The following is a 26,097-nucleotide window of genomic DNA, read 5'->3' as shown; positions in this document are numbered from 1 at the left end:
AGACAAGAAAAATAATAAAGCAACTAGTATGATTTAATTCTACATGAAGTACTCTGCTTCTTGTTACACTTGGTCTCAGCTATCAGCCTACTAAAAGCCAGCCAAGAATTCTTCAAGCCTTGCCAGAGCTACAAATACTGGCCAGAAGTATTTGTCATATCACAGCTCAGTTTCCAAAAAGTAAGATGTTGGACTTTTACAGCCAGAAAAATACAAGGTGCAAAGGTCAATAAAAAATGAACTTAGTTAATATTGTTGGAATGCATCAGATCAAACGAATACAAGTACTCTTAATCCTGTAGGACTGCAGCATGACAAATACTTCATTTAGATACTCAGCCCCCATGAGTCAAAACAGTCTGCAAGATTCAGCCTCACAACTGCTGGATGTTACTCAATTAACATGAGGCAATGATTTCCAGCCCTCAGCAACCAAGGCAGCCTCCTCCCCTGGAGAGCCAGACAGCTTTACCTTGGATTAAATTGATCAATTTTTCCACAGTGTGCATAGAACAGCATTGTCAGGCAATTTGGGTTCACTGGCCATGTTATTAAAGGACTTTGCTAATTTTTTCAAAGCACTCATAAAATACAAATCATGGTGTCTTATAATGAGGCATAATTGCAGTAGCAGCTTCTGCAACACGTATCTCTAAGGAAAATGTGTTGACACAACATGCCCTTAAGAAGTTTGGGCTTCCTTTTTCCTTACTGTAAGGTACAGTATCTTTAACCACAGGCACTCCTGTTCATTTCAGCCAGCCCACCTGTTGCAGTAATCCCTGCTCCCAGGAGGACACCAGTAGGAATGAATATCTTTCAAGGAAACCTCTTTGCTGTGTAATTCAGAACCCAGACATCCAGTAACACTAATCAAGGTAAATCCCACGTACAAACCTAACAAATTAGGAAAACATTAGGAACCCTATTTCTTCATCTTGGATCAAGGAAAAATTAGGAGCAAACCCAAATTCTGCATCTTGATTCAGTCACAAGTGTGCAGATGCCCAGCCTCCAAGCCAGGATAGCTGCTCTAAGATCCTGTTTTCACCCGCCCTACTGTAAAGCACCAGCAATGCTCAGCTGTCCAACTAGAATATTTACCTATTTAATGTGAAAAAATTCCCTGAAAACTATCGATGAGTGCAATCAGGAAAGTTCTTCAGATGAGTTCACATGTAAATATATTGAGAGTACTGACTCTGGAAGAAATGCAGAGCAGGATTTGTGTTCTGTTTTAAAGAGGATGAGAAAACCCTTCTCCAAGCTCATTTTGACCTCAAAATATGATATCAGAAGTTAACTACTTAGTCATCTTGCTAATTGATCAGAGTGGCTGAATCTAAGCTTTGAGTAATACCAAAGTGCAAAGCTGGTTAAGAAGGTCCTTTACAATGGAACATTGTTTAAATAAAGGAATATATCAAGCAGAATTTTGCTGGTGTCTGTCCTGGACCTGGATTTTCACTAGGGACTGGGATGATGAATAATAATGAAGTGGAGATGACAACTGCTTTCCAAAACCGCAGAGAGCACCAAGACAGGAAAGGCTCCGTTTTGCAAGATTCAAAGTTATCTTGACAGCTTGGAGAGATGTCTTGAAAAAGTGAGGAGATCATTCCAACAAGGCCCAAGTCCTAGATAATAGACTGGCAGAAATAACCAACACGATACAATAATATTATTTATATATCAATAATAAAATAACCAACATGGAAGCACTAGCTTATGCAGTAGCTCTGCTGGACAGGATCTAGAAGCTTGCTGGACATCAGCCATCAGTATCCTGCTCTTGCAACCAAGCCAAGCCTTGTCCTGATGCATCTAGAAGCTGGGATGGCTGCAGAATGTGTGACTTGGCTACAGGCACCAGGAAGGTATCAAGGAACAAGAATGACAATGGCTCCACGTGAAGTGGAGAAAACACTCCATGAACTAGAGCTCCTCAGCCTCCAAGGTGACAGTGGTGAGACAAAATGTTCTCCTGCTCTTCATACCTACAAGACCCCAAGGACCATGAGGACATGCAAATGGATCAGTAACATGGGAGTCTAGATGGCAACGTGTTTAACTGATAGTTTGATGGCAGAGTTCCAGTCCTTACACCGTATTCTTCACAATCCCAACATGCCTTCCCTTCCCTTCTTTATCAATCCTATTTCTAGCTATCAATCCTATTTCTAGCTATCAATCCTATTTCATGGATTCTCAATCCTTTTCCTAGTCCACTCCCACAGGTTTTTTCCCGACAACTTCTTTATTCATATAAGGCAATGAACTTGAAACAAGAGCAGAATAATTATTTGATATCTCCCATCCCAGTGTCAAGTTCCTCTAAACTCAGTCATGAAGAACCACTGGCAGCTCCCTATTTGCCAGCAAGATACACCAAAGTAATAAGTGATTTCATATTCTGCTTTTGAAGACAAGCTATTAAATTCACATACTGTACTACTTTAATCAAGAATAGTTAATTAAGCTGTTCCCCTGATTTGAATTTTTATCATTCTGCACCAGCCATATATAATTTTTCTAGGACTCACACCGGGGCCCATGATGCATGTTTGCAATCTATCTTTCCAAACTAATCTGTCACCACTTGTAAACTCAAAGTGCATCCAATACATTTTATCTCAAAGGGAACTGGGCTGAGTTTGGGGACACTGGGGACAGGAGGGCAAATGATGCTGAAGCACCACTTCATGAAAGGGTTTCAGTGAATTACAGCTCATCCACCATGACACAAAACACTTTGGTAATATTTTAGTCGGTCTGCCTTGTTTAATTTCCTTAAGTGAATTCAGCTTCATGCTCTATCCTACCATCATAAAATCAATTCAATAACTTATATGCTCATAGTAATCATCAGCATCCATAATACAGGAGTCATAAGTGCAGGCCATAAAGCAAGGGAGATCTGGAGTGTCAGATTAACCTATGATAAGAATCTAAGTCTAAATTTATAACAAGCAAAAACCCCCCAAAAATGTTCTGTTCCTGGAACTTAAGGACAGCCTAATGCAATTTTTTCTAGAAAAAGACTTCAAACGCAGCAGCCAAAGAGCCAGATATGGATCTCTTCTCTTTGAAAGTACTCACAGAAGAAGGATAGCAAAAAGCAAAAAAAAAATAAAAATGGCATCACTATTTGGCTATGTGACTTAATCATAAGAAAATAGGATTATGAAGTAAAAAAGTGAACAAAATGAAAACTTGGACAAGTTTTTCAAATATTAACTGGGAATACTCTGTTATTATGCTGTGAGAATCGTCTGGAATTTACCCCCAGAAAAATAAGGAACACAGAGAGGATGTGTCATCCCATCTAGCCTTTTTTGAATCTATGCTATCAAGTCAAGCCAAGCCTTCCATAATCCCATCCAACCACTTTTATTTAGGTTTTCTAAAAGGCAGACTGATGAGGTTGATATGAACTGGCTCTTTTCACACCTCACAATTTTACATATTTTTTTAAGGAAATACAACCAAAGGAGGTGGCTGAACATGGGACTATTGGATCCCCACCTGAGCTGGCCCTGGCAAAGTCCCTGTCTATGGAGACAGAAACATCAGGACACTTAGGTCACTTACCTTTTAATGAAGATAGAAAAAACAACTATATTTTGGTTATTTAAGTGAGAAATCAAGTATAGCCAGAAGAACAGTTACCAAAACTCAACCAGGCCCACAAGGAATATGCAAGTCCACCCCAAGAGCCCTTGAATCGGCTCTTGGCACTTGAGCCTTCTATGTGATTTTCCCATTTAACAGATTTATTTAGATAAACTCACAAATATGGGTATTCACATAGCATGACAGAATGGTGTATTTAGAGATTTTGAGTAGAGTAACATTCTTTCAAACTCATCATAAAATGAAAGCATGCCAAACTTTAACTAAAGAAACATGTTCTAACACCAAGAAACTTTTATAATTAATCCTTGCCTTAAATAATCTCAGAGAGAATTATGAATCTAATTACCACCAGTTGAAAAATTGCTCATGTTACTGAAATGGCTGAAACCAGACCCTGAGTAACAGACAATCTGAATCCCTCCCATCCCATGACCAATTTACAGCTAAGCCCTGACTCACTGCATTAAGTCTGAAAATATTTCTCGGCATTAGCGACAGCTCATTGCAGGGGGAACAATGGACACAGGCATGGGGGAAAAAATCTCCTCTAAAGTCCACTGCTTTACAGAAGGGATGAAGACAATACATTGCTAAAATAGTCTTTTTTTGATGTCGTGGGGTTTTTTTTGTTGTTTTTTTTTTAAGATCACCAAGGCTATTCTTAGAGGAGTTACACGGTATGCAGGTTGCAGCGAGCAAAGGCTTGGCCGACGGCCAGCCCTGGCTGGATTTGCTGCAAGACTAAGCGATGCCTTAGCTTGGTAAGAGATTTCTGCTGGCTTTTTTTATGAAGAAAGGAAAAGAGGATAGAGAGAACTCCATACACAACCAGCTAAGAACAAGATGTACTCTGGAGAGATGTGCCACTGTCTCCTCACATCTGCCATCACCCAAGGCCTGTTTCAGCACTAAATGTTTTCCCCAGGAAGGAAATGAATATAAACACTTCAGAGGCAGCATTCCCATACGGATGTTATTCTTTAGAAAAGCTGGGCAGGATGCAGTGACTTAGAGAGCCGGGAGATCTCCAGCAGCAACAAATCCCACAAATATACAACTTGTGAATGCAGCCAAGCCCTTACAAAAAAAAAGATAAGGCACATTTTGACTTCACTCACTCTTAGACACTATGAAGCACCTTTGAAGCTGGTTATTTCAGAAACCCACCAGTCACCTGAAATGGCTGAGATTTCCTATGCTGAGCTCAGGCGATTGCTTGGCTAAAGGAATGTGTTCTCCAGCTCTCCAGCAAAGAAGTTGCTGATGCCAGGGAAGTTGCTGACACCCCATACCTCAAAGTGTCCAAGGCCAGGTTGGATGGGGCTTGGAGCAGCCTGGGATAATGGAAGGTGTCCCCGCCCATGGCAAAGGGTGGAGCTATACAATCTTTAAGGTCCCTTCCAACACAAACCAAACTCTGATTCCATGATTCCATGAAAAGGAAAGGGTAATCTGGCAAACCCACAGCATTTCAGCAGAAGTGTCACACTACCAGCACTGCTCCAACCAAATCATTCTCTGTGTTCCACCACTCCTGAAAACCAAATCTGTCCCTCTCTCTCATGGCAGCTTTGGTTCTTTGAAGGGCTAAAACAAAGGAGAAAACCGAGAGAAAAGAGCAGCCTGATGGCACTTCCTCCCAAACTGCCCTTCCACACCATGGAGCCCAACTTCCAAATATCCACAGAATCCATAGAGTTTGGGTTGTAAGGTGCCTTAAAATCCATCTCATTCCATGCACCATCATGGGCAGGGATGCCTTCCACTATCCCAGGTTGCTTCAAGCCTCGACCAGCCTGGCCTTAGACACTTCCAGGGATCCAGGGGCAGCCAAAGCATTTCTAGGCCAACTGTGCCAGGGAAGAATTTCTTCCTAATACCAAATCCAACACCACCCTCTGGCAGTTTACAGCCATTCCCCCTCAGTTTTGTTACTTCAGACCCTTGTCCCAGGTCCCCCTCTTTTGCAGATCCAAACTGGGGAAAGAGACAGCCCAACAACCCCGTGCCACAGAATTTTCCCCTCACCAGGTTGTGCCTTTTTTTTAACATCCTGGGCTTTGGAAACTCTCCCCAGGTCACTCTCCAGGAAGGTTTTTGGAATAAAAGGTTTCCGGAATAAAAGTACTCATCTAGATGAAATTCTGGGGAAGAATTGGTAATGTGCCAGCCCATTCTTGCTATGTTTGCAGGCAAAGCAGCTACTTCTGATTCCCAACACTTGCCTTCAGGTGCTGCTGGAATACAAAATACATTTAAATACATATACATTATATATGTACATATATATGTACATTTAAATATATACACACACACACAACTATAATATGATTACCTTATTAAGAAGCACTGGCTTTGTGTTCCCATGCAGAGATTATCTGTTGGCTTAAATTTTTTTTAAAGCTGCCTGTCTTTGATGGTATCCCATGGAAAGACTACATACTAGATAGAGCAGCACATGGTCCACACAGACCAGATGTGGGAGATGAAAGCAGAGCACCAAAAGCTCTGTTTGAGCTCCAACACTGCTTCTTCCAGGAGCAAGGAACAAACAATTTAAAGCAATAGAAAAGGCTTTTCTCCTCAGTGAGAGCAAACATGACTCTGCATATTACCTTAGGTCAGTATTACTTTGGTATCTCTGTAAACCATTGCTTTACATTAGAAATTATTCATTAATTATTCAAGACATTTTTTTAACATACCTACATGAAACTCCAAACTCTATACGCACAAGAGTCTTAATTATCTGCTCAGCTTTTTCAGAATATTGAAGCACTTGCCTTTACTGGCATAAACTTATTTCCATAGAGGTTTTCTTTCTGTCCCTGACCTTTTCTTACTTAAAAAAATCCTGAACTCTTGAATGTTACACTCTTACACTGTTTCCCCTTCTCCCAGTCCAGTTTCTTACTCTTCCTTCTACCAGCTGAAATGCAGCAATCCCTTCCAACACACCTTTGAGTCTCACAGCTGTCTGCAGAGCAGCTGGTCTTGGCTATCCACAAATCAAAGGGAAACAACCAAAGTCCAAAAGCTCACTTATAGTGAAAGATAGATGAGGCTGAGCCCCTTCCAGCCCTGGTGTATGAATACACAGTGCAGAACGATGGATACACTCACTGTTCTATTCTGGGGGGTGGCTGAAGCAGTTCTAGTTCAGCTAGAGGCAGCCCAGCTTCTTTCTCCTAGGTAGGCTGTACAGGGCAGCAGCAACAGCCCAACCAGGAATGTTGTCAGTCTCCCCATCCATGAGTGGAGGTTACACCCATCCTGCTTTAATCCACCACCAGGGATAAATCCCTGCTCTTGGCTCACTCACCTGCTCCCTGAGGGTCATGCCATGGCTGCACAGCACCCCAGCAGCTCAGAGCCCCCCGGGATGGGTGTAGGTGAGAGTACTGCACCCTTCCCAAAGCTCCCAGAATGCGCACACAGGTGAGTAAGCGAATCTCAAGTTCATGCCAGGTCCTCAGGAAACCTCGATTTGCCAATCCTGTCACCCTGAGCACACAGCTATTAAAGCTAAAGAACTAAAGGACCCATTAATGCAGCTAATGAGCTTCCCCCCAGCAGCCGTCTCCAGCTCTCTTTCCCTTTCTCTAGAGAAGACACCATTAAATCAAGATCTTTCCTGCTGAAGTGAGCCCTCACATCCCAAAAAAGCCTAAGCCTGGGTACCCCAGCCCCTGTCCAGATGCTGCATTTCCCTGGAAGACTTAAGAAAAGAAGTCCACTCAAAAATGTTCACCACAGTTTCAAGTAATTTTGAGCAAAACACCACTTTCTCCACAACAAATGTGAAACATTTCCCATCTTTGCTCATATCTAGTGGTAAAGCACCACCAAAATATGGAACAAACAAACACAAAACTCCATTTTGCAGTGGTGGGAATGCTCCTGCTGCTCAAGGATGATGTGAGCATAAATTTCCTAACAGATGGAAACCTAACCAAAGCAGTGACTATTGAAAAAGGAAAGTAGCATTTCATGCTCATTTAGTACAACAGACATTGTCTACTTGAAGCTTACTTAAACAACCAGTGCTCACTGCTATAACATGTGCTCCTGAGGATGTTCTGGTTTATGTTGCCTGGAAAGGTATTTTTTAACAACTCTTACTAAATAAACAGGATGAATGGGGAAAAAAAGAATCAAGCTAAAAAAATTTAGGTGATGAAAAAAGCCTCATGTGGATCGGATTGTGGACAAAAATGGCATTTTTGGTGTAAAAAAAGGAGACAAAACCCAAATTATTTCAAAACTATAATGGAACAAAGTGGACTGGGAGTTTCTGATTTTCTCATCCCAGAACAGTAGAGCAACAGGGCTTTTAAAAAATAGTTCATTTGAAAAAATAAGTCAAAAATTTGTCAAATAATGACAACTCTGGATTATGCAACACGCTGCTCTGATGTGCTGCTCATGGCAAGAAGAGAAGTTCAGGGCTGCAGAGAACCTTCTGAATCTCTTCTCACCTCTCATTGTGGTGTTTCTGCTCCTTTTTCCCTTTCTTGTCAATTTTTTTCCTTCCTCCTTTACTCCTCCAGCCTCTTCCTGGGATGGTCTCTTAATGCTACATTCCTCTTTGGGTTCTGGACTGCTTTAAGGTCTTTTCCAACTCAAATCTTCAGAGATTTTATGGTTAAATCCCCAAAACTGAGTGCTGGAGATCTTTGAATTTTTCATTTGACTGGCTTCAAGTTCACCTCCTTTAACTTCTCTTCAAGGACATCAGTTAGGAAAGTTTGCAAAAAACCACACTTTCTACTGGAAAAAATACCTGCAGTATAAACAAGTTCCAGCCAAAACACATTGGCTGTACAAAGGATCTACCTGAAACCAGCCCCAAAAGACATATCCCTCCAACAGCTTCACCTCAGCTTCAAGACATCAAAATTAACAAATTCAACATATCACAAAGGTTGGAAAATCTGTCTAAGATCACTAGTCCAACCATTGTCTCAGCACTGCCAAGGCCACCACTAACCACCTCCCCAGGCACCACATTTCTATTGGTTTGCGGTCTAAAATGGCACATCCTTCCCCCCTTTTTCCAGATGCAACACTGTATTCAAACTAAAATGGAGAGATCACAAAGGCTGTACAGGTAAACATCTAATGAGGTACCTATGGATGAATTTGCTGTTATGTCCATGCCATACAAAAGTCTGAAATTAGCACCTCACCAGATATGGAAATCCCAGACCCTAAATTTCCTCCACAACCAAGGAGTCCCTAAAAAGAAAGTGTGAGTAGACCTGCAAAATATCGATAATTAAACCTGAACAGATGAAAGACTGAACTACTTTGCTACTATGACAAGGAGATCAGGAAATCACAGCTCACCAATGCTCAGGTGTACTTCAAACTGGGACTCTCAGGCCATGGACTGAGCAGCAGTCCAGCAGCTGCATGGATTTACAGCTTTAGTCTCTATCAGTGACTTCTGATGATTTTAGTTATTTCTGCATGATCCATTCTGCCTGTATCTTGCCTCAACCTCTGTTCCAAAACAGCAGAGCTAATAATTAACACCTACAAGGGAACTGCTGAACAGCAAGTACCAAAACAGAGGATACAGAGAACTTCTCTTGCTGACAGTTTGCAAAATCCTACAGCTCGTGTTTCTTAAAGCTTCAGTTCTGCAACTGTGGAGATGCTCATGTTCTTTAAAAAAAAGAATAAGAAAAAAGAATAAAAAAGAATCTGAAGGCTCCTGGTCCTCACAATCATGGAAGAAACTCTTAAATCAAGAACTTGCCACCTTGCCATGACTGCTGACTCCTCTGTTTCACCAACAGCTCTGTGTCCATCCTCCTCAATAGCATCAGCTTTCCCAGAGATGAGGGGAAAAATCCCAGGCAGAAACTCACCTGTTAAAATGATACAGGCATGTAAACAACACAACCTGTATGGAAAATTACCTGCTTCCACAAGTGACAGTGGGAATGTGTCTGTGGGTTTTGCAAGAATCCTTTCCACCAACAATGTGGGCTGGTCCTGAACCGTGTTTCTGAGAGTTGTCCATCACTGCTACATTTTCTCCACCATCAAGCCCACAATTACATGTTGCTCCTGGACACTGTTATTTTAATACACTTTGAAAGAAATAGAATTACATGTATTTTAAATTTCCTACTTTAAAATCACATTCATCAAGTACATGAAAAATCATATCATTCTACCTCTCCATAGGGCACTGTGCAGATTTATTGAACAAAGGGGAAGAAGGAAACAAGGTCTGGTCTGAAGAAATGCACCTGGAACACAACAATGTTTGTATGATTTTCTGACTTGCTAAAAATATTTATTAATGGTGTTAATTTATCTTCAAAGTACTGCAGGAAAAATTAATACTTCTTCACCAGAACCATTTTAATGGGATCCAGAAGAAGAACATTAATACCTAGTGCAATCATTTACTTTGATGTCTATATAATATGCAGTGACCCATAAGTGGAATGAGATAAAAGTGTCATAAATTCATTATAAGAAACCATTTGTTGAAGAATATCAATGCTAATTTGAAATGAAATGGGCAATATGGAAATGAACTAATTGCACAGTGTTTAAAATAACTGGCTCCAGTAACAATGTCCTTTCCATGCACTTCTATTTCAGCTACAAAAACACTGGAAAGGCTGGGTTATGTAAATTGAAATGCTATAATTACTTAGTACTGATAGTGATAGGGCAGCATTCATTTAGGATCTCAGACTCGGGGGAAAAAAAGAAATCTAAAGGATGATTCTATAATTCTCATTTCTCTCAGAAAGGGAAGCTTGGATGGTATGCAGTGTGAAACATGACAACCCAAGCCCTGTCAACCAAGACTAGAAGAAAATACTATATATTCCCAGGGGCTTTTCTACGTATCATCTTATAAAAGTAGAATGTAAAATTTCTCTTTGTATACTACAAAGGTTTGAGTTGGAAGAGACCTTAAAACTCATGCCAGTCCCACCCCTGCCATGGGCAGGGACACCTTCCACTGTCCCAGGGTGCTCCAAGCCCCATCCAACCTGGCCTTGGACACTTTGAGGAATGGGGTACCAGGCATCCAGAACTATAAAGGTATTTTCCTCCATGGATCTGGAATGCAACTTCCCCAAATGGGGCCCATCCCCTGCTTTGCCCTCTCTGTCCCAGCGCTGCTCAGAGGCTCTGCCTAGAGGAAGCCCCACCTTTGCCCTCGCAGGTGCCCAGGGCATGGAGCCAGGGGTGCCCAGCCCACCCACCTCCTTTATCCCAGTGTGAACCTTGCCACCTCAGGCAGAAGGATCCTTCATCTACTTACTTGTGAATTTTAATCCCTGTCTTCCTATTACTCACTGATTTTGGAGCTGCATTTTTGTAGCTGTGCCTTTTGTTTGTGGTTTGTTTCTTCAAGTGGAGGGAGGAGAGTCCAGATGTGGATCAGCTCCATGCTGGGCTGTGAGGAACCTGTGGGACCTGTTCTCACGGAGCTGCCTCAGGCCCTGGGGTTTGGCTGACACAGCATCTGGGCAAAGTGGATGCCTATCCCAGGGGAAAAACGTGGGGGAGCAGGCTGGCTTTGGAGCCCTCCATTCCTTGCTCACTCTCCCAGCTCTCAGCAACACAGGAGCTGTATGGATGAATAGGAACCATCTACACATTTTCACATCTCCCTGCACATCTGGTGATGCTCACTTTGTCCTCTTAGCATTCCTATGCTCCAAGAACCAAAGAAAAAGGGCATTTAAATTTATTTTTCCCCTCCCACAATGGCCCAAACTGCACTTTGCTGTGTGTTTTTGTGGGTTTCACCCTGCCCAGATTCCAACACAAGAACCAACAACATCTCCAAGTATTTCATTAAGCTGAGGCTATATACATATATGTATGCTATATCTATATGTACTGGTAGTCCATAAAGAACAGAGAAAGAGGCTCCAAGAGAGGTGGAGAGGGAATTTGGACAAGGGCTAGGACAAGGCAGAATGGCTTCAAGCTCACAGAGGGTAGAGTTGGGGGTGTTATTGAGCAGAAAATCCTCCCTGTGAGGGTGATGAGGCTCTGGCACAGGTTGCCCCATGCCTGGAAGTGCCCAAGGCCACCTTGGACGGGATCTGGAGTGACATGGGATAGTGGAAGGTGTCCCTGCCCATGGCAGGGGGTGGCACTGGAAGAGCTTTAAGGTCCTTCCAACTTCAACCAACCTGGGATTCTATCATCAGAAAGCAGAACGGGAAATAGGGAGGGCAAGACACAGAGAAATTAATAGCCTCTGCTTTACATATAGAAAATATATTTCTAGATACCCATCATTTACAGTGGATAATGAACCAACAGGATGAAGTTTTCCCAACACTTGTACTAGAGTTGACCCTATGCTGGTGGAACGGGGCTCCTGGAGGAACACCGCAAGAAAGGCAAATGAGGGTCCAGTGGAGGATTTAACACACCCAAACTCTTCAGGATGGACAAAATTCAGGAAAACCTCTTCTTTCTAGGGGCTCGAAGGCTCTCAAGCATTTTTTGTTTCTTTCCCCTTATCAGCAGAGCATGAGGAAGTTCTTTCCTGAAACTGTGTGTTCTGAAACACTGCCACAGCACAGTGGTTTAAAATAAATAATTATGACATTAGAGACAGAAATCTTCACACTGGAAAATGCATTGTGCTAACTTCAGTTTTTACAAAGCTCTTCACCAATATACTACACTAGTGCTGAAATTCAGGAGTAGTTATGCATTTAAAACACCAATTCAAATCTTACCTAGCAATAATAAGCAGCACTGTCTTCAAGTATTTTAAAGTACGAAATTAATTATATTTCCATGCTTAAATTTTCCCTTATGGTATTTTAAATCTGTAGAAAGGAAGACACCACAAATACCCCATATAAACTTGGTGGCTACTCTATTTCTTTTAGCTGACTTATTTTCTTTTTTATTTAGATTTTAGCTCCTAGATTGGGCAGGTTGGTAATAGAATCAAAATGTATTTTTCTAAATTGATGTGGAATTTGACATATACCAGTCTTTGCACTGCACATCAAAAATATTTATGATTGATATATCTATAACATGCATTTTACATCTTTTATATAAATATATATATATATATTTAAATAGGGGTCTTTCCTTTCACGTATTTCATTTTATGTGGTTATTAAGGTGATTCATTTTGCATTTTCTGCCAAGCTTTTAATTTCACACACTTCATCTATGAGATATTACTGTCTACTTTAGACACATCACTACAAAAAATGATAGCTGGTGTTGAATACAGATTCATGGAGGCGGGAGGTTTGCAGTTCCAAGTAATGTGGAGCTGGGTGATAAATGGAGAACAGCAGCTGGGCCGAAAAGCTCGAGACAAAAATCACATTTGCAGTTAAGTGGAGTGGAAATTTGTGGAAATTGGGTAAAGGAAAAAGCAAAACATTGTTATTAAAGGTGGAGTGAGAGGTAGCAAGAGCAACAGAGAAGCAATTTTCTCCCTGGTCTAGCAGGAATTCATCTCAAGCTCTAACATGGACCTCCAGGATGAAACAAAGGATTATATCTTTGTTTTGGGGTTTTGGATAACAAAACATAAAAATCCCAGCAAGTGGCCTTTTTTGCCAGTGCAGCCCAGAAAAGGATGAATAAAAGTTATAAAAGCATCCAAAACCTGAACTGCAATAAATATCAAGATAATCACCCAACAGAAAAGAAATGCAGCTTTACAGATTTCAGGGATATATGCACTATGACAACCCAGTTCAGAGGAATATGGATCCGGCTCCTGAAGTCTGCCAAAGCAATGCTAAGCTGCAGGAATACCACACATCTTCTCATTTTACCTTTTCTGGCAGTAATATTTTACAACATAAAGCCAGGAGTGCTGTGAGAGTGTGGAAATGAGGACAATTAAATTTGCCCTAATACAAATATTAAAAAGGCTGTTATGTAATTGTATTCTGTATATTTAACATGATGGTGTAGAGATAAACAAACAGTCCTTTCCAAACGAAAAGTTAATAGGTCTTTATTAATGTCTTATTTATTTTGGTCATACCCGCTTGTAAAATATTAATATTGACTAAGTTTCGGCATTTTAATTTTTAAAGTGACAAATCCATGTGACTAGCCACCAGTAGCTGTGACTAATACTTAGGGCTAAAAAAATAACCCTATTCAGACCTGCTGAGTGGTAAACTCAGTGCTGGCAAAACTTGCTTTGTTTTGGAGAAGGGTTATCATAAAACCTTCCTCCAAGAAGACGGGGAAATGCAGGAGAGATTTTGTAGAGCCACTGTGAAGTCATGGGGAGCTGAAGTTTAGTTTAACACACAGTGGAGTTCAGCAACACATGTAGCACACTGGCACCAAGTGAGGCAAAGACAGAGCCCAGGATCCAAATAAACCATCCCAGCCAGGCCTTCTGCTTCTGAACTCACAAATAACCATCCTAGCTGCCCATTTACCTCCAGGAATAATAGCACACACATGACCTTCTATGCACCATCTCACACGAAAATTAGCAGAGCTTACAACTTTTCTTATGTGTGTGTGTATATATATATATATATATATATGCACAAACGAACACTCGTGATTTAAAAACATATATAATATGTAGTACAAATTACTTCCTCCTTTCACCTATCTACTAGTTCACCTGACTCCACATATCCCTGGTTTAGCTGAGCAGCCACCAAAACACAAGTGGCACAGTGGTACAGTGACAGCATCCAGCATAGCCCCAGCTCTCCAGCGTCTAATCCTGCTACATCCCATTCCCATCCTGCAGGCTACAAGGATGTGGGACTGTCAGCTCAAGTGCAATGACTCTGACTTTTTTTTGAGGGTGGAGATGCTCTGGAAGCTGTCAGAGGTACCTGGAAAGAAACCAGCAACAGACAGATCCCAGTGGCAGGTGGAGAACTGGAGAAACAACCTGACTAAAGAAGTGAATCAGGCCTATGGATACAAGAGAATGGCAAGAAAACAAGCTTAGTTTACCTTTTCTTATTTTCTTTCTTTCCCCACTGTCAAAAGTCTGTATTTTACCCCAAGGGGGCCTTTGATTCCACCAGAAAGTATCTTCCCACGGAGCATCTTGTGTTCCCCCTGGCAGACAGCCCTAGCACAGCCATTCCTGTTGGCACTGTGTCTTAGGAACATTTCTGCTTAGGAACATTACTGTGCCAGACCTGCTCAAGTTTTGAGCCCTGCTTAAGCCTCAGGTTGAAGCTGAGAAGGTGGTGATTCACTGACAGAGCTTCATCGCTCCCACAGATACTGACATTTGTACCAGCCCTTCTCTGGCTCTTCCTCAAGCAGAATCAATGCCTGGGACTCTGACCTCAGCACCCAGTGTGAAATGACACTTTCCCTGATGACTGCCATGTCCTTCCATTCTCTTTATCTACTCATGTGACCTCCTCTCCCCCTGACTCAGAAATACTGCAGCACTGAAGGCAGAGATGGCAGCACATCAAAGAGCCTAAGTTACAAGGGAAGCGGGTTTATTTTCACTTGAACTGAGGTTTTTTTTTTAAGCAAGACTTCAAAATACCTTTAAAAAGTAACAGAGATGATAATGGGATTGAAAAATTCAGTGGCATCTGAATAACTTAATTCAAGCACCAGTATCAGGGGATAAGATAACCCACCCAGAGCAGCTCCCAGACACTGAGGTTACACATCTCATCTGGGCTGTGCTTCTGAACAAGATGTGAATTTGCAGCCCTGTGACAATAAAGAAATGTGGTTTTAAGAAACAAGAGAGGAGGAAAAAGGGCCAGTTGATTCTCCCACCGCCTTTTCTTGTTCCTAAAATTTCAGTTGCCTGGAAATGGCTGATGAGAAGATGGGATTATGTAAGTGCTTGCCAACTTCTCACACGTTAAGGAAATTAAAGCCTCAATAATGGGTAGCTTAGCCCATCTTCTAAGAAATGAGCTAAAACATCTTTACTAAAGAGAATTCGAATAGTGAAACCCCTTTAAAAAAACCAGAAGTGATGAAGACTTGACAATTCTGAGGATTAAAAAGCTGCATATATTACCGACAAGGTAATCTCCTTATACTAAGATGAGGAAAAGGAAAATAAAGTCTTTTTGGTGGGCAAGACAGCTTTTGTTTTAAAGCATCCTGTCTGGCTGAAGGCTTTCTTGAGTTATTGCTTTTTTTTTTCTCCTGATAAACATGACAGAGAAGAGCTACACCAGCCTTCCAGATCCTTATTGTTACATTCTCTAATAAACTCACTGCTCCCATCGAACATGACACACCAATAATAAAATAAGAAGCACTGTCCTCTTCCTACATTTAATCAGGTGAACACTTGGGTGCTACAAGACAGCTAGCACCAACCAAAGTGCAAAACAGCTTAAGCTAGTTTTGAACAGACCTTTAGCAAGTGTGTCACCCCAGCAGACCTGAGCTTTCCTGAGCTCTTCCTCACTGTCACTCTAGTAACACAGTACCTTCTGCAAATAGTCTCATTTAGCTACAGCTGAAGGCCAGTCAAAAATCTAACATAGAATCATAGTATATCCAGAGTTGGAAGGGACTCACAGGGATCACTGACTCCAATTCCCAGCCCTCCCCAGCCATCTGTTAAAAACCTCTAAAAAAACCCTCTAAATCTTGCTCCAAGCTGAAGTTACACCACCCACTGGAGCATCAACAATGCAAAATTGCAGGTAGCAAATAGCTCATTTGGAGGTTGAAGAAGAAAACATTGCCTACTGCTCAGCCACAGGATAGGGCAGCAATATAAACTCCATTTGCTAAAGGAATGCACGTGTAGTTGTGTAATATAAGTATGTGGGCCTAGGAGAGGAAATACAAAATAGCCAGGTTGATGGAGCTCACATTATGAAAAGTGAAAAAAAACCACAGTGGCTTTTTCTACAGTTGCCCAATAATGGCAAAAGGAAAATCCTCAGCGAGTGACAATGGTTATGGTTCCACGGGAATCTGCTGCTGATGTTTCCCCTCTGGACCTACAGATGGAGGGGGAAAACCCAACCATTCTATGTGAAGAAAAACTGCACTGAATGAGTGCCACCAGATGTGAAAACTTGCACCCAACTACAAGAATTGTGGAATGTCTTTGAGAACTCTGATTGGGCAAAGGCCCAGCCAGCCAATAATAAAACCTACGGTCCTTCAGCTTTAGAAGAGAAGAAACAACTTCTCAGAAATGCCAGAAGTGACTCAACTGTGATTTTTAAGCTGCTTCAACAGCATCTTAGTTACTTCAAGTAGTCCTAAGAGTTTACCTGTGATTGCCTTCCCTTACGTGGAACCATGAGCTGGCAAAGTGCTCAAATTGGGGCAACAGAAACACACACAATTTCTGTGACTGCTGTGTTATGAATATTTTGGTTTTTTTCTGTTCCAAACTGCCCTCCCTGGGAATTTTACAATACAGAAAACCAGCAAGTGTAGAGCAAGTAATATCTACATAAGTAGGTCATTTTCTTAATGGCAAGGAAGTGCTGTTTTACTCCAGCTTGTTTGTAACACAGACACACACATTTCCAAATAAAGCGTATTTTCAGATCTGCAAGGAAGGGGAGTGATTTATAATCATGGAGGCACTCACTCCAAGATCAAGTAGAGCCTAATTCAAAAAGACAAGCAGGAAAAGTCATGTTTTGCACCTTCCATGAGAGCTTTGCAGGGAGTTGTGACATTTTGGAGAAAATCCTCTCGCCACATGTAAGCTGGAGCTGGAGGGTGCTGCACACTACATATTCCATTACAAAAGCAGAGCCATGTTAGTTCATTAGAGAAGTGATAAGTTCAATCCTTACCAAGTTTTCTTGGTTCCTGGCTGCTATTTTCTGATCATCTTCTCCCCCATTTTTCATGTATTTGACCTCTTCCACTGGTTTGATCCTATACTCATCTGAGCACCAAGAAAAAAAAGAAAAAAAAAAATTGAACCAGTGTAGTTCAGCAGCTGGGATAAAAACCAAACGAAAACCAAAATAGCTGGCTAGAATAGACCCTAGTTAAACAAAGAAACTAAAAATTACATGTATATCTTTTCAAAGGGTTACATGTGACTAATACAAAGGAAGTTTTGCCTGAAGCTTCAATAAAAATTTCAGTAGTTCTCTGGTCTAGATATGTGGATACCATATAGTTATGGTAGCAGAAAACAGGGATGTTTGGTGTGTACTCTCCCAGATTCCTAGTTTTCTGTTTAATATGTTCAATACAAATAAATTCCTTGCTCCTGCACCCTCCCTGGATTTTCAGTCTCGGTGGACCAACAAGCCATGTATAATGGTTACTCAAGAGAAGACTGCTCATGGATATTCCTTGCACAGCAAAGCCGTGGAGGCTACTGAACATGAGTTAAAAGCTGGAAAAAAGCCTACCCACTTTGTCTTTTTTAAAACTTTCTTTTTTCTAAGGACACAATGCACAGTCATAGAATGATTTCTGGAGAAAAGGCCCCATGCTGACCATCTTCCTCTTCCCACTTCTCCCACCAGCCACCATTTTTCCTGCACACAAACGTCACCCAGACAGAAATTCAGCCTGAAAATAAGTAAGAAAAGTAAGATTCTTGGTTTGTCCTTAATACTTATCAGCTCTTCAAATACTAGAATTCCCAAATCTAATCATAGTATGGAAATATTATCTAACATACAGGTGCTATATCACAGTAAACCCAAAGCTCCAACAAGGGATTTTTTCCCTGAGTAGGACAAGATGGGATTTCAGGAAAAATTATTCTTCCCTGCAGCCGGTGAATCCAGTTCTTGCAGGACCAACACTGCCCATGCTCAGTCACTTTTTGCTCTGGTTATCTTTGTAGCATGTTAATCTATAGGAAAAAACACCCAGAATTGTGCATCCACCCTCCTCCAGCTAGGATAAACAATGCACAAGAGAAACCTCATTCCACGAAAGTGAAAATTATTAATACTAAGTGAAATGAGACACAGTACACTTGGAATAAAGGGCAAAACCATGGCAAATTAGAAGAATATGCACAAACTTTCCTCTTTTTCTTTAGGTTTTCAACCAATTTCTCTTACACTAAGGGAAAAACAAAGCACAAATAGATTTTTCTGGGTTTCTGTATTGATAAAAAATATTATTTATACAAAATAGTAACAAATAATAGCAAATTTCCTTCTTTTCAGGAAACTGTTAACCACAGAGACTAGAAGCTAAATAAGCCTTGCTTTGAAAAGTAAGGGTTATTTTTAAAATAAACTTGTTTCAAAAAACCATCTTATTTTAAAAATACATCATGGTTTTGCATTTGGCCTAGTCCACATCTATACATTTTAGTTATTATAGAGTTCAAATAAACTGAATCTATCAAATAGCAGCATCTCAGATGCAGAGCCTCAAATCAGGTGGAAGAATTTAAGACAATATTATCACACTGGTAAATGTGAACAACTCTTGAGGTTTTTTTTCTTTTTTTCCAGTGTAACTCAGCTAGTCTGGAGGTGACAATTCATTAACCCAAAAAGGCTGAACACGATAAAGCCTGGAATTAGAAGTAGTTGATTGACTGCAATTATCTAACTTTTGTTTTCCTCCCTGCCTCAGTGCTCTCTGTCGTGATTAGCAATAAAACCCACATGCAGAAAAAGCATCAAACTCCCACAGAGACATGCAGGGATCTGAACAGGGAAACAGATGAGCAAGAGAAAACAGCACAAAGGACATTTCCCAACCCACAGCCAGTCCATGTGCACTGGAGGAGAGAGGAAGTTCAGCCCAGCCTTGCAGAAAATGAGGAAGGCATGGAGGGGCTGACGTTCCATGGCAAAAATAACCTTGAAATGTGTCTACTGCTTATTCCAAGAGATTAATTGTGATCAAACACCACACCCAGGAAGCAGCTGATCCTGTGGGGATGGAATAGGAAAAATGCTTCCTTGGACGTATCATCCCTTAGAGCAAGTGAACCAGGGCACCAAGGAGTGTGAGGTGCCTCTGCCCAGGGAGGCAAAGATTTAGTTTCAGATAAGCACTGTTAAAGTGAAAGGCACGGCTTTAAAGCCCAGGAAGAGTAGATTCCATCCCTCTACCTCAGGGGATGGGCCCTGTGAGCCCAGGAAGAATTGCCCCACCCCAGACCCGTGTCAGGTGGCAGCCCAGGGTGTTCTGATGGGGTTTGAGCCCCTGGGGTTTCTCCCTTGCTGTGTTCCTAGTGGTCCCTGACCTGAACTCCACCCTGGTTCTGTCCCATAAATCCCACCACCCTGCCTCTGTTCGGGGCTCTCGGTCTCTGGATCTAAGCTGAGTTTGTTCCTGTGAATAAATGGTTTCCTGAGCAGAAGCCTGACTCGTTGGAGTCCCATGCTGGTCACTGGTAACTGTAGCCTCCCTGGACATGATCCTGCGGCCCCAGAACACAACAAAGGAGCCCTGGACTGATAGCCAGGATAATCAGACTGACATGTGAAATATTAATAAACCTGGATAGGACAGAGTCTTCTTAGAGATGTCAAATTTTAAATTCACAATGAACATGTGCACAGATCCTTCAAATGCTTCATCATTTACCAAATGCATCAAGTAGCTCTGAACTAGTGGCAGAGAACTTTGCACAGATTTCTTATAATATTTTCAGAGATAATTCCAACAGGGTTAGTAAACTTCAATACTTTCCTGATGGTACAATAAGTATTCAATTATCTCCTGTTGATGTTACTCTCCTCTCCATCCTACAAACTGCAGAAGTGCAGACACCTGGATAATTTATGCTCAAGATATGCAGCAACAAGAAAGTTTCTAAAAATAAACCAGTAATTTTTCATAACATTTTTTGGACCAGTTGAATCCTCCAGAGCAAAAAAAAAATTAGGAGAATGGCTTCCCACTGGGGCAGGGTTAGATGGGATATTGGGAAGAAATTCTTCCCTGTCAGGGTGGGGGGCCCCTGGCACAGGGCTGCCCCTGGATCCCTAGTAGTGATCAAGGCCAGGTTGGATGGGACTTGGAGCAACCTGGGATAGTGGAAGGTGTCCCTGCCCATGGCAGGGGGTGGCACTGGTAGGGCTTTAAGATCCCTTCCAATCCAAGCTATTCTGTGATTCTGTGGATACAGATAAAAAAAAAAAAAAAATCAGGAAGCCCTTGCAGATGTTGGCAGAATCGCATAGTAATGGAAAGTGTCTTACAAAATTAATATAAATGTCCTGGCTAAAATAGGTATGTGTTTGAGCAGAAGAAATCTCTGCTTGTATCTCAAAAAAGCAATAAAGCTTTGACACAATCTAAAGCTGAGGATCTGCTTTAAAGGCCAAGATACTATCTCCTGGGATGAGACACACTGGGGAAGGGGTTGAGGGGGCAGCACTCAGGCTACAGTGCCTCAAGGAGTGATGAACAGCCTGGAGTGCGAGGCAGTGCCCAGCTCCAGCAATCACAGGGGCTCTGAGCAAGCTGTGCATGCACCAAGATCAGACCAAAAAGCAAATGCAGCATTGGCCTGTGGAAAGCCAGGGATCAACTTCATTTTGGTTAATAACTGAGCCACCAACAACTGTTTTTTCAGCTACACACAGAAAGGAAGGGAGCAGATCAGAGATTCATTACGTTTGAAGCAACGTAATTACTCATAGCTTCTCCTAGTTCCCTATCACAGGCGAAATACTTTCCTTAAAACAAGGAGCACTGATACAATACATTGGTAACATTTTTTAGTATTGACTAGTCTCTTGCTGGAAGGAGGTAATAAATAGATATGATTCCACTCTGCAAGGGAAAAGAACAGCTCAGTAATTATACAGAATTAAATAGCTAGGGAACACACAGCTTGCTGGTGTTACAGAGAAGTAACAGCTTATTCACAGGTAAGACAACATCCTTTATTTCAAATATACTAAAATAGAAATTAAATCATTATTTGCAGAAAATGGGTCTTGTGCTGCATTATGTTATTTTTGGGAGACGATATATAGATGATTAATATAGACTGTTTTTGACTAGGTGAAGACAAAATTTGTCTTCTATAGATACCTTATACATACAGTAAGGTGTTCAGAAACTACAGATTCTGAGCTATTTATGACATTATTCTTTTTCTAAAGTTCCTGGCAGGATGGAAGCACTGCAAGTACAAAAGGGATGTTTATGCAATGCACAGACCTTAAAATAGATATGAGGTGTACAGTCATTAACAGTTTTAGGTGAGTATGAAAATTAGATTAAAGACAGGTTGGGTGAAAAGCCCTTAATGCCCTTTCTGAAGGTATGTGCAAAAAACTAACTGGTTTTGCTCAATAAGATGTGACCTGGAGTTGCAGAAGTGAAGGCTGATAAAAACCGTCTCTAAAGTTTTACCTTCTGATTTCTACTGAAGTAAACATAGAATTTCGAGGTAATTTGGTCTGAGTGATCAAAAACAAACCCAAAGAAATCCTTAAATGTTGATTGAGATCCAATAGGACCTCATTAAGTCTGGCAGCCAACAAGACCTTTAAAAGAAATTCAGGATAAAGGAAATCCGTACTCTATGCATATTTACCTTGTTCTTTTTCCTAAATACAGGAATAAATATCAAAAAGAAATTTGAAACATGTTCGTGCTTCCTTCTGGTATAGAACTAAAAATCAAGTAGTGAATATGATAAAAAAAAAAATTAGGACACTATCACTCAGAATGTGATATATCATATACAAAGAGAAATGCATCCTTATGCTCCTTTGAGGAGTAAAAACAAAATCGTCCTTTGCTGTGTGGTGTATTATATAAAAAATTTCTAGTAACTCATTACAGGTAGGAATGGCTTTACAGAACTGTCACAGCAAATCCTGAGTTGAAGAAAAGCAACTCAATTAAACCAAAATAAAAACAACATAAATGAACCACAAAAGACATAAATATTGCAAGCATAACACCCACCACAAAATCACAGGATATAAACCAGAAAGTAGGAATGCTTCTAGCTTCAAACTGTGGAAAGGCATAGGGGAGGAAGAATTTTGAAGTTGAAAATGCTGCAAAAATTGTCAGCAGGGTAGTCTTATGAATGAAGATCTCCATCTGGAAACAGATAATTCCACTCAAACATGTCACCCGGTTGCCATGGCAACGTGACAAAGGAAAACAGCACTCATTAATAACCATTTCAGTGATAAACGAGCATATCAACTTAGAATATTGAAACAATTACTGGGTGGGGGGCACAAAACTGTGGTGGTTTACATGAGAAAAATGTCTTCAGCATTTCCAGACGTGGCTGTAAGTGCCTTTACCACAGGAATGTGGGCAATGACACTTATTCTTGCTCAGTTTAAAGGAAAGAACAACACCAGAAAAAAACATAACTTTGTCAAATATACCTAGAGACACAGTAACTTTTGGAGAAATATTAGGTTAAACAGCAACTCTTTAAATAAGTAAATAAATAGAATGCTGATTTACACTGCATTCCCATTTCAGACATCTAAGGACAAACAGATTTGGTTCCACTGTCATCAAGAAGGATGATGGGTGAGCCTCTTCTCTATTTTTAGCAAGATATCAAGTATCTGGCAGGAGGTGAGTGGTACTTCAGTCATACCCCCAAGAGGAAAGTTTCTAAACACACCTTCATTTTCCTGTGCCACATAATTTTCTGCAGTTTCTCTTGCGTTTCCATCACATGACATGCCAAGATTTATCCTTCATCCACACTAAACCACACGTCTGTTCTGTAAAATAGGAGCTTTCTGTGTAACAAATTCCTCCGCCCTGTAATTCTGCCAGGTGCAAGAAGTGCTCCTACTGCTGTGAATGCCATGGATCAAAGCTTCACACGCTCCCTCTCCCAAAGGCTTGAAAGCTCAAAGCTATATTTAGATAAAGGACTGAATTGCTTTTTCTAAAAATATTTGTTACGAACCGTAAGAGATTTTGATGCAATTTAACTGAAACATAGAACAGCAGGTGAGCCACTTAGATGCTGAGCACAGAACATGCCCAACATCCCAGAATGGTTTGGGTGGGAAGGAACCTTAAAAATCATCTAATTCCACCCCCTGCCCTGGGCAGGGACACTTTCCACTATCCCAGGGTGCTCCAAGTCCCATCCAACCTGGCCATGGACACTTCCAGGGATCCAGGGGCAGCCACAGCTTCTCTGGGCACCCTGTACCAGGGCCCTCCCGGTCCTGACAGGGAAGAATTTCTTCCCAATATCCCATCTAACCCTGCCCTCCAGCAGTGGAAGGTCATTCCCCCTTGTCCTGTCACTCTACCCCTTGTAAACAGTCACTCCACCTTTTTTGTCAGCTCCCCTCATGCACTAGAAGGCCACTGGAAGGATTGAGGCTTCTCTTCTCCAGGCTGAACAATCCTAATTATACCAGCCTTCCCTAATAGCAAAGCTGCTCCATCCCTCTGATCATCCTGATGGCCTCCTCTGGACTGGCTCCAACAGCTCCATGTCCTGCCTGTGCTGGGATGCTGGAGCTGGATGCAGCTCTTCTGCAGCCCATCCCAGTACCACTGGGAAGGAGGAACATTCCAAGATCCACAGCTGCACAGGGAGGACATGAGCAGTGGTGGGCTTGGCTCAAGAAAGAGGTAGGCTACACATCAGAGGAAAAAACAACATCACGGACCACCAGGACAGTCAAGGAGCAGAATTTGACTGCTTGGGTGACTGCAGTTTCCACCAGCTGAGTCATCAGCCTTGAGTGCTATGGGTTCATGTCCATCTGGTCTGGAGAACTGGAAGGGTGAGGTGAGCTATTCAGGTTATTCTACCTCTGTTATGTATGTGGGTATCAACTGTCTGGATACCAGAAACAGTTATGTCTCTGGATACCAGAGGCAGAGAATTTACGTCAAAAATCCCCAAAAAAGTCAACATTCAGAGAAAGTAGTTGCCAAAATCCTCCAAATTAATATTTCTTGAACTAAATATTAAGAAATGGAGGATATCTAAGTTGCCTTCTTAGGACCAGCTTCAAGCACTCACAGAAAGCAGGACCTCTATGGTTCAATTTGAGTCTACACAGTGGAAGCATTTGCTCAGCTGTGGGGGTAGGTTTCTGATCCACTTGGATGTGGGTTGGGAGTGAAATTTCATTGGAGGTCAGCCAGTATTGGGTGAGCAGCCTGTTGTCTTTCTTTTACCAACCCTCAAAGCTATCAATTCACAAGCAATTCTTGATCCAAGTGACCATGGTTTAACTAACATGAATAAAATATAAAATAATACAAAATATAAAAATATATAATAATATATAAATAAATATAAAGCTAATATAAAAATAGCTTAGGAAATAAGTCAACCCATTTTTCTCAAAGAATTACCTGAAAATGCTTATTCAGATTTCCCAAATTAATTTACCTTATCCTAATCCAATCTAAAAATACAACCACTGCTGGGAGTCAAGGCAGTGAACACCACCAGATACTAAACACAGAACAGGTGCATGAACAAAACACCAATTCTGCCAACAAAATCTAAATCCTCTGACAGAACAGCTCTTTAAAAACCAACAAACCACACAGATCACAGCAGATCTACAAAAACCACTCTCAAGCACTTTTTCCTCTTCCTACACACCCTAACATGTACCCAAGGAACGCCAACAACTGCTTTTGCACAAGGCCGATGTGACCTCTAGGGCTGGTTTTTTTGGAGGAAAAAACAGGATTGAGACATTCCGTGTAACAAAAGCTAGTCCCTAAATGGAGGATTCCCGCAGAATTGGAAGGACATTCAGTGAGACAGGGTGAGATACACAGAGATAGCTCTTATCCAAGCTATCCAGCAGCCCTATGGCATATCCAGCGCTTCATGAAACATTCACTCCCTCAAGGATGATGCCTACCTGAAAAAGTCTGGCAACTTCCCTTCTACTTTATCAAACCTCCCTCCTGCAGGCCCAAACCATGACATCTTTCAGCAGCAATCTCTGAGGCCAACAGGTCTGATAGAACACAGCTGCATTAAATGTCCTGGACATGATCTTGATCTTTGCTGCTGGAGAAGCACAAACCCTTGTGTTGCCATATTAACCCACCCTTCGCCAGTGCTGTCAGCAGTTTCCAGAGCTGCAAACCACTCACAGCTCCCCATCCCATGGATAACTCTGTCCTGTCCCAGCCTGACGTCTGCCTGTGGGAGAAGGCGTTGTCCCAACCCCTGCGCTGCTGCTGCTCCTCAGGTGCCTCAGTTGTTAGCCTGGGTTTTCTGATTCCTTTCCCCCCAGTCTAAAGGTGACAGGTGATGATGAAGCCACCATTTAGCTCCCTTGTTTCTATAGGTTTAATTTTCAAATTTGACACATGACTTGCAGAAACAAACCACTGTACATCAGCTGATACAGCAAGAGATGTGCAGCTGAATCAAGGAGGGGGTAACTTGCTTCCCATCTTCACTTGGTTTCTTCTTAGTTCCCTCTACTTGTTTTTTCTTCTTGGTTCCTTCCACTACTTGGTTTCTTCTTGGTCAAAAAGTCCCCAAGGCTGCTCTACGTTTTGAGCTGTCATATAGTCTAAGCCCTGTGAAAACTG

At 41.5% G+C, this 26,097-nt stretch overlaps 1 protein-coding gene across 14 annotated transcripts in view; it reads right to left on the bottom strand.

The window, feature by feature from the left end:
* Window positions 1-26,097, bottom strand: part of C9H1orf21 (chromosome 9 C1orf21 homolog) — a 111,396-nt gene that overhangs the window by 33,408 nt on the left and 51,891 nt on the right. For 8 of the 14 annotated variants that reach the window (XM_086842725.1, XM_086842728.1, XM_086842729.1 and 5 more), the window contains one exon: window positions 17,418-17,512. In XM_086842725.1, the coding sequence (XP_086698851.1) occupies window positions 17,418-17,512 (95 nt within the window). Of the gene's footprint in view, window positions 1-5,664; window positions 5,871-9,403; window positions 9,513-17,417; window positions 17,513-26,097 lie in introns of all 14 variants that reach the window. The other 6 variants (XR_015274058.1, XR_015274056.1, XR_015274054.1 and 3 more) reach the window with 2 other exon arrangements.

This window comes from Cyanistes caeruleus, chromosome 9 (assembly GCF_971803275.1).
Source record: "Cyanistes caeruleus chromosome 9, bCyaCae1.hap1.1, whole genome shotgun sequence".
NCBI classification, from domain to species: Eukaryota; Metazoa; Chordata; class Aves; order Passeriformes; family Paridae; genus Cyanistes; species Cyanistes caeruleus.
Note: the sequence above shows the minus strand (reverse complement) of the source record. Positions and strands in the feature narration are given on the sequence as shown.